The sequence below is a fragment of the Paramacrobiotus metropolitanus genome, unplaced genomic scaffold (genome assembly GCF_019649055.1).
Source record: "Paramacrobiotus metropolitanus isolate TYO unplaced genomic scaffold, Prichtersi_v1.0 Parri_scaffold0000054, whole genome shotgun sequence".
Lineage (NCBI taxonomy): Eukaryota > Metazoa > Tardigrada > Eutardigrada > Parachela > Macrobiotidae > Paramacrobiotus > Paramacrobiotus metropolitanus.
The window spans coordinates 408,752-418,100 of NW_026570274.1; the positions used below are offsets into that span (position 1 = coordinate 408,752).

Here is a 9,349-nt window from a genome sequence, read left to right on the forward strand (position 1 = left end):
AGTATTTTATTTCAAAGGAAATAGGCAACAGCGCACACAGATGGATCACACCGCTAGAAACTAAAAATTTTTATAAAGGTCAGAGTACAAAATCAGAAAAGAGAATCATTGTGCATCGTAACAACTAACAAGCATTTGTTGCAAGGGATATCCAATGTTTGGCAACTTGGTATCACTTATCTTCACACTCTCGATCATTTCTAGGCATCTCGCTTTGTGTCCTGCGCATTACATGATGTTCACGATGATGACGGCCTTTATCTTCTATCGCGTCGACGGTCTTCATTTTAGTGATCCCGGGCTTGTACGCAGCAGCCCGCGCACTTCGGGCGCCATCCGCCGGAAAGGTCGCCACAAAATTGCTGCTGGTATCTTTGTATTTATGGGCATTTCGCTTGAGCCATTCCGGACAAAATACACCGGCGAAGAGACGGACGAACTGCACCCGGTATCGTTCACTGACGGTTAAATACAGAAAGAAGTTGACAGAATAATTGGCCATACTGGAGCTCAGGCAGAAAGGTGTGGCGAATAGCTTAGCTGTTTTATGGAAGTTGAACAACTGATTCGTCTCGGCCACGATCAGAATTTTGTATACAAGACTAGGTAGCATAGTAAACAGATAGAGACCGACACTGCCTATTAACAGGTAGTTGCTGTTGCGATAGCGCCGTTCCTGACCGGCGGTCTGCGCGGCACGCTGCTGCCCAATGTCCGATAGATGCTGGCGCCGGATGGCAGCGATAACCAGAAGGTTGATGATTAGTAATCCGAAGAAATTGATGCATGTCACCACCATCTGCAGATAAGCAAACCAGTTCCATGTGCATACTCGTATTTCAAACATCATATTTCGAGTCAGCAGAAGTTTTGATTTTACATGGACGCCGTAATCGGTAAAGTAATCGCCGCATTTGCCAGATAAATGAAGTTCAGAACCACGTCGGGTTTATCAAAGATCGTAAAGCTGTGCTAACGTATGGGAAGAGGAATGCAGAGCGCAAATTATACAAACAAAATAAGGAATGCGTATTGTGTCCATAAAAGATCGCTCTCGTATGGACAGCAGTGAGGCGCTCCAGCAGTCTGAACTAACAGAAATCTTGCCTCAGTGTTGTTATTTTTTTACAGCAGCCAGATAATGGAACCCTACGCGGCGGCCTGATCTCTTCTGGTCTGGTGATTAAGATTGGGATGAAACGATTATGCATACCTCTGCCTTGTCTTGTACGGCCGACCAGTCTGCTAACCATTCAGGCATTATGGAGTACATCCATGGATACCAGCCCGCAACATAATTGTTTACCGCAAACGCCATTGATAAGACAAACAAAACTACGATGACGATGCGGGCTGTTCTGGCTGACTGGAGCCATTTGATGCTGAATGGTTGTGTGATGGCCAACAATCGCTCCAAAGAGAACACTATCAGCGTCCTAAGTATTACAAATAAACACGGTTATTTCCGGCTGGTAACTCCTACACATACTTATATTGTATGGCTGTTTATATTAGGTTAGGAAACTGTTTTTTCACCAGTCACACAGATGCAGCAACGTCTCCTGTGCCCATATGGTATATGGTAGCACCATAATAAGGATCTTTTTATTTCTGGGGACGTAATGCGGAAGTAGAAGAGTAGCGCTCGTGTTCCAGGCATACAGCGGCATTCCCATCCATCTGCAAACATCATCAACAAGTATAGTTTGTTGAAAAGCAACTCTGCCTTAAAGCAATAAATGGAGATGAATAAATCGATGAATGAATGCGTAGCGTGCAAGATAATCGTAGTACGGATACATAGTAGCCTGTTTAAAAAGCCGTCTGACGTTCGTTTTTTTATTGATTATCGTTTACTCCGGACACTACATCGCACGGTCTTTTTGCTGTTTAATATTTATAGCTTATATCGCGAAAGTCAACAATAAACAAGGAAGAAACAACCGCGGCGGTGAAATTACATCCCGATTAGAGGAAGCCAAGATATTACCGGCCTGTTTCACTGGGATGGCCGTATATGCATTCAAAAGAGCCATCTCCCTCAAGGGAGCACATGATACATCGGCAGCTTTAATCGGAGCAAACCCCGAAGATGCCGCTTCTAATTACCATATAAGGGTAATCAGGCAGTGGTTACGGATAAATGTGCGTGCTTTCTAATTAGCCGGGAACGGGCAAACCCCGATAATTAACTGTCAGCAATTTTCAAAATCTCGTTCAAGGGCACTAAGACCGTTAAGATTTTCAAGGCCAGATTTAAATGAACAGGAAGCACAGGGAATTTCATAACAGTTTACCCTAGAGCTGGTGAAAGATTAAGAAAATTAAATTAAATTCAAAATAGTTCAACAGAAAAAACTTTTTCTACGTATATATGGTCCAACAGATTTTCGCCGAAAATTTCAGCATGTTTTTTGGAGCAATCGATTTCAGCAGTTTTGATTTCAGCATGTTCTGGGCACCATGGGTTTGACAAACTATGAATCGAAAATTGGTTAAACGTAATGTTTACATATAATACACTGCGTGGACAATCTCTCGATTTTGTAGCGGCAGGTACGGGATAAGAAAGAGGAATACTGGGATTTAAAATAATTTCGGATTTGTGTATATAAAAGGAATAATAATACGAGGGTTACTCGGAAAGTAATGATAATCAGTATCAGTTAATAATCATAAAATTATGCACTGATTTTTTAAAAACTGTAGCATTCATAACTAGATCATAGGGCAATGGCCGTGGCCATACCGCCTAAGGTTGGCGGCTAGCAAGGCTCTGAACATGGCTGGGTAGCGCTGATTTTTCACTGATCACTGAAAGCGTTGCCTTAATTACTGGCCAGTTTTCATGATATTATTTTGAAAAATTGATTTGCAGAGAGAAGTGTAGAATTTTTCATGCTGTATTGCCTGTTCTGTCGCCTTAATAAGGACCATTCTTTGCTGATGTTGCCAGTTGGTTCCAGCGAACTCCCACCGAGCACTCCGTTTTGACAACGGTGCTCAAATTTTGGAATATTTTTTGAGTTTCCACTTTCGAAAAGTAATCATAGTCAAAACCCTGATCGAGAAGGATCCTTTTCCGACCCCGAAGCAATAGCAGAGGGTCTAATCATTATGGAAGGAAAGGTGTCGAGAGTGTGCTGCAGCTGCTTACTGATAACGCAGAAGAAAATGGTTTCTGGCACGGTATCATCCGTGTGGTGCAATATCGCGAAAATCCACAGATAAGCACCCCGTCCCTGATTTATTTTTTTTCTCGGCCTGGAGTAAAATTATCGTTCCACATTATTTTTCTTAGTTTACCTTAGTCCTTTATCTGTTCCAAATATTTCCTGGCTTGAAAAAATTGTTGCGGGGCAAAAAGTTTGAAATTATGAATAACTGGAAGAAAATATCAGTACACCGATCTCTAAGATACCGCCTAATTTCTTTTCGAAAACGTTTGATGAGTGGCTGTTTAGCTGTTTGCGTTGTATAGAGATTAAGGGACATTGTTTTGAGAAAATACGAGGAAAGCGCTGATGCAATAAAAAATCGTGCGATAGTTATCATTACTTTCCGAGTAACCCTTGTAGTAGGGGAAAGAATTTTGTGAGTGTATGAAGGACATGAGAGGTTGTGGGTGTTTCTTTACTACAGTTGAGACCTTGAAAATTGCGCGTTTAATCTGTAACCTTCCATAGGTTTACACAGTCATTTTGGTGGTAGTAATTTGTGTAGTAGTAATTTGTGTAGTTAAGAAAGTTGATTGCTTAATGGAGCGAACTATTATGTTTTGCACTGATAGTCTTGGATGTGTAGTAACAGGTAGTTTGTATATGGGATGTAGGCTGGGACGCACATTAAAAGGTTGTTCGAGAGAATGTTTGGTTTAATTGGTTTGTTGACTGGATTTTTTAGTTCGGTGGGTATATTAGAAGTTGAGGAACGTTGTGTTTGAGTTATTATGGATTTGACGAAGTATATGCAGTGAGGAGAATGTTTTTCTTGTTGGTTATTTTCTGGTGGCCGGTTTAGATTTTCGGAAGCGTACTGATTCAGGCTGTTGTGTTTTGTTTGGCTTTGGTCTTTTTAGGTTGAGTATAGTTTCGTAAGTTTGCTTTCATAGATAGTTTCTTTTAAGTATTGTTTTTTTTTAATAAAATAATGGAAACTGGTTGTGATCGCAAGAAATACACGCGTGAGTATGAGCGTGATTATAGAAAAAAAACCGCAAAACGGAAACTGATGGTAATTGTAGCAAGGAAGATAATGAAGTAGTGATGATGTTAGACATGAAAATGTGGAGTTAAAAACAAAAATGTAAACTTAACAGGCTCAACAAAACACAACAATTCAGGACAAAATCGTAAAGTAGTGCTTAAGAAAAGATCCGGACAACCATGACACATTACCATACTCCGCAAATGTCGTTTAGCATGTTCCCTTTACAAAAATTGTCCAATAATTGTCCAAAAATTCTCCAATAATTTTTTCCAAACATACCAGAAAACACACCACCTGTAGTATTCCGATTACATTTTTGTTTTTTAACTTTTACATTCTCATATCTAACATCATCACCACTTCCACATTATCCTCCCTGCTACAATTACCATCAGTTTCGATTTTGCATTTCTTTCTATAATCACGCATATACTCACGCATGTATTTCGTACAATCACAACCACCTTCCATTATTTTATTAAAAAAAGAATTCTTAAACGAAAATAATGTATGAAAGAAAACTTACTAAACCATACTCAACCTAAAAAGACTTACCAAAGCCAAACAAAAGACAGCAACCTGAATCAGTAAGTATCCACAAATCCACACCGGCCACCAAAAACTAACCAACAAGAAAAACATTTTGCTCACATATACTTCGTCCACTCCATAATAACTCAAACACAAGATTCCTCAACTTCTTATATACCCACCGAACTCAAAAAATCCAGTCAATAAACCAATTAAACTATACATTTTCTCGAACAACCTTTTAATGTACCTACCAACCTACTTCCCATATACAACCCACCTGTTCCTACACATCCAAGACTATCAGAGCAAAACATAATAGTCTGCTCCATTAAGCAATCAACTTTCTCGAAATTTCTTGAATTTTTCACAATAATCCATCACTATCCACAACCCGCAACACACTCCACTTCCTGTAACACTTCATTAAACACTCAAATACGAACAACCAGAAAGTCGAATATATTTATACCCTACTATAGTAAAAATCCCTTTATCCTCACCCAAATTCAATGTAGACCCTTTTTTCGCTACACTGGATTAGTACACCCTTTCTTCATTATCACTTTTCGTCAAACATATCACCTTTAATATAATTTACTATATTATTAAATTCTCTATTCAGCACTTTATATTCCTACCCCTTATAATCTCCACACACAATATGCTTCTGCATTGTGCTCCTACATATGTAGGAGCACATATATATAGGAGCACATTGCAATGTGCTCCTACATATGTAGGAGCACATTGCAGGAGCATATCGGATTACGTTTGTTTGGGTGCTACAATTCCGTTTTTTCTCCTCCAAGAACCGATGAAACCGATGCAATGTGCTCCTGCATAATGTACGAGCACATTGCAAGGTGCTCCTACATAATGTAGGAGCACATAATGTGACCTAAAAAAGATGCCGAGCTAACAACGCCATCTACAAGTTTCACGCATCGTTACTCGACGCATGTCACATGACTCATGCCACATGACTGTTAGGCCCCACCGCTTCCTTCAACCGGCCGGACCCTTCCGTACTCTACGGGCGCCAAAAATTACTTTTGTTTACACACGGATATCGAAGACCAAAAACCGAAACTACAGTTTCATATATGCTACGACTGATTCTAGTCGTATACCGCATATAAGAACCTGTCACGGTTCAATGAACCTGCCGCAAAATCTTCTTGTCTCAAAGCATCAGGAAAAGCTTGTGGACTCATGAACGATAAACTGACTCTACAGATTACAGTACAGCGTGCATACGGCCATCGATCGCTTGCACAGATAACTGTCGGCATGCGTACCAACATTTTCTGTACACATGCAACAACGCACAAATAGATCATTTAAAAAGCTCTTTATTATTGAAGCAATTACTTCTATTATATGGGAAATATATTTTATATATTAGTTTTTAGTGACATACATACAGTATGACAATATCGGCAAGGGCCACCGCGGTCATATAGCAGTTCGTGGACGCCTTGCGCTTCTCACAGATCAGTACAATGAGATTGAGCGTGTTTCCGATGGTGCAGGACGCTAACAGCAGCGGATATAAAACAATATACAGCATATTAGCGTCGTCGCGTTGCTGTTTGGTATAATTCCCTGACCACGGGGCAGTCTGGCGCCACGCCTCGGGGTCATTAACCGGCATCTGGCTGGCCGAACTATTCAGTAAGGTTGCACCAAATCCGGCTGATACGTTCTGCTGCCATACGGGATGGGGCATGTTAGTCCAGTGCGACAATCCCGCGGTGAGGTTGGCAAGGAATTCCCCGGCGGTACCGTTATTAATAGTAAATGCCATGATTTACGTCTGATTGCGACGATAGGACTGATTACTTGGGGAATGTTGTCGGGATTCCCGTGTGAAGAAGACCCTTCCAGAGTGTCAATCACCTAACGCAGATGCCGGGTTATTAATTTTTATAAAGCGTACAGACAAAAGGACATCACGCTGCTACTGTATATATGCAGACTAAAAAGCGGTTTGGCGTGATGTGTAAAACGCTGCATCAATCAGCCCGGCACTGCGTGGCCGTAGTATACATAAAATGTGTGAATAGTCGGCACTTACCCGCAGCGATAAATGGTCGCTAATGAGCGTGCTGCATTTCCATATTCCAGTTTTATCAATTTTCATGAACGATTATCCTCTTAATTGTATCCACCGGCTAGGGTAAATCCCCGCAAAATGACACCGCAGTGCTTACTTAATAACGATGCTGCAGAACCAGCATATATAAGAGTGAAACCAAGCCATTCATTTGAAATTTATTAAAAAAATTATAAACTTTCTACGTATGAAAAAACGTTTCTGCACCTTTACAGGCGTTTAAGATGGGTACTTATAATCGTTAACCAAGTGCCTAAATACACAATAATACGCTCAGCTTGCAGAGGGATGATTAAGCAATACAAAGAGACATTCAGTGAGTTCTGCCGGTTTCTTGATCGTGAGTCCGTGACGTATGTAGGCGGAAGTGGCGGTTAGGCCTGGATCGATCAGAGGCGGAGTCCAGCCGTGGTCATGCCAGAACTGTGCTATTGTGCCGATATTCAAAGGAGCCCCCATGAAAGTGATGCGGAAAAACTATGCTGATTTGGTCGTGTTTCCGTATATTTCCAATTAAACTTTGCGCAAATTCGAGTGTTGCTATTATGTAGTTAGTTGGTCGTCTCTAAATCGCATCCCAGGTATGCGCTCAGATACGGACGTTTCATCGCTTGCGCACATTTTAACAGCACTTTGCAGAACGTCCAATTTTCCAACGGCGCTGGCGCGAAATCCGATCGACTTCGACCATTGAATTTCTAGCCAACTAAGCTTTTAATTGAAGGAGAAAAATATAATAGCATAAATTTTTTAAAAGTCGTTAGTTTCAGAAATCGTGCAGAATAAACGAATCCAGAATGCGCACGTTCGCATTCTGACCGCATCACTTTCGTGTGGGGAGTATAGTCGTTCGATCATTATTGCGCCGGTCAGCGTAGGATGAATTGTGGTTTTTATGCAAGTAACACATAAAAAATACTCTACGTACCTTTGTCTGTGCTACAACTAGTAACTGCTCTGCGGGATGGCGATATTGATGCGGTCCTGTGCTGTCGGTTCATAATTAGTGCACACATTTGAAGGTTATGATATTTCGTGGGATGATCGATATTTATTGTCTGCGTCTCAAACAACCCACTCTAAATTTCTCAGCATAACCGGAAATATCCCTAAACAATACAATATACACAAGTACAATAGCGTCAACTGCCGGAATAATAAACACCAACATCATGCACCGGTGCTCTTACGCTGTCTTTATTCTCCGGTGGAGACGTTGGCTTATTAGGCACCACTTGCTCGCACTGCCGGAAATAAAAATATTGAAAGAGCGAAATATGCTGGTTTTATTTCTAAGGCAGGCGGTAACGACAAGGAAGCAGATAAAAATTAAAACATTTGTGCATAAATATTAATTTATTCCTTTTCATTTTCCTACAGAAGAAGTATAATACCTACTGTAGTAAAAATAACAGAAGTATACGTGGGTGGACTAACATTATTTTTACAGAACAGTTTCTGGATCGAGTAGACAAAACTCAAGCCGCACTTCGCACTTATTACTCCGTTTAAATTAAGACCTGTCGGATGTGCAAAATATCAGATGACCTACGGTAAAAATTTTTTGTTCCACTAGGAACGTGCTGAGTAGTCTTTGCTAAAACTAAATCCGTTAGTTTGGGGGATGTCGACACGATATGCAGAGATTCCATGTGCATTGTACAGTACCTTGTGATCCCTACATTTATGCAACTGCGAGGTATACGGTTGCAGCTGCTGAACAGACATTTGTGGATAAGAGGCGGAAGCACAGCATAATATCTCTAACCACTGTTAATTTGTGCTGTTTGCAAGTGAAGCTTTCGAAACATCGGGTGAAGTGGCGCTAACTTTGTTACAGTGGCCGAAAAATGTTCTATATACAAAACCGGATCCATTCTTTTTTGTTTTTCTTTCAACCTTTGGCCTTGAAATGATACAATTTATCCAACAAAGCTCCAATCCAACAGCTTTTTTTAGGACATTGTACTTGTACACTGTGCAGTACTTGTTTTTGAGCGACACTTTTATGCTTTTGAGCGTTTTTGAGTGCTACTAAAGAAAAAAGCTATATACATACGGGGTATCATGGTTTTGATCATTTCTACGTGATCGGCAGTTCGATTCTCAGATGCTTCCATTTTACTTTTCGCACCACCCGCCATACTGTATATCAAAACCGGTCTGTGTTACTGTATTCTAATTAAATAAATTATTAATTTTGGTACTACAGATACAGTACATAGGTTTTGGCCTTTCAAGATAGATGTCCACCGATATCGTCAGCATACAAAGTGTGGAGCAGCCCAGTACGTGAAAACATCTTAGGTAACTGGTAACCTTATTTGCTGCAAAGTGTCTACGCATAAATGATTAACCAACAAGAAAAAAGAATTGCTTGAAGACAAAACTGCGCACGGTCGAAGTATCTTTTGAAAGCTCGTGCGCCAGAATAAACAGCTATAAAGTGTTAGTATAATTGCCGATGACACGATAACAGCACGTGAAACT

The 9,349-nt window shown here is 40.6% G+C and overlaps 1 protein-coding gene across 2 annotated transcripts; it reads right to left on the reverse strand.

The window, feature by feature from the left end:
- Nucleotides 1–7,053, reverse strand: LOC129592670 (uncharacterized). 2 transcript variants are annotated; one of them, XM_055488758.1, is made up of 5 exons: nucleotides 6,821–7,053; nucleotides 6,168–6,642; nucleotides 1,537–1,680; nucleotides 1,214–1,436; nucleotides 1–799 (listed from the first exon to the last, which is right to left on the reverse strand). In XM_055488758.1, the coding sequence occupies exons 2-5, from the start codon at nucleotides 6,548–6,550 to the stop codon at nucleotides 173–175; spliced, it is 1,377 nt and encodes a 458-aa protein (XP_055344733.1). In that variant the 5' UTR covers nucleotides 6,551–6,642; nucleotides 6,821–7,053; the 3' UTR covers nucleotides 1–172. The 2 variants fall into 2 exon arrangements, with proteins under 2 accessions (XP_055344733.1, XP_055344734.1); XM_055488759.1 differs by lacking the exon at nucleotides 6,821–7,053 and having other exon boundaries at nucleotides 6,168–6,663.
- Between the last annotated feature and the right edge of the window lie 2,296 nt (nucleotides 7,054–9,349).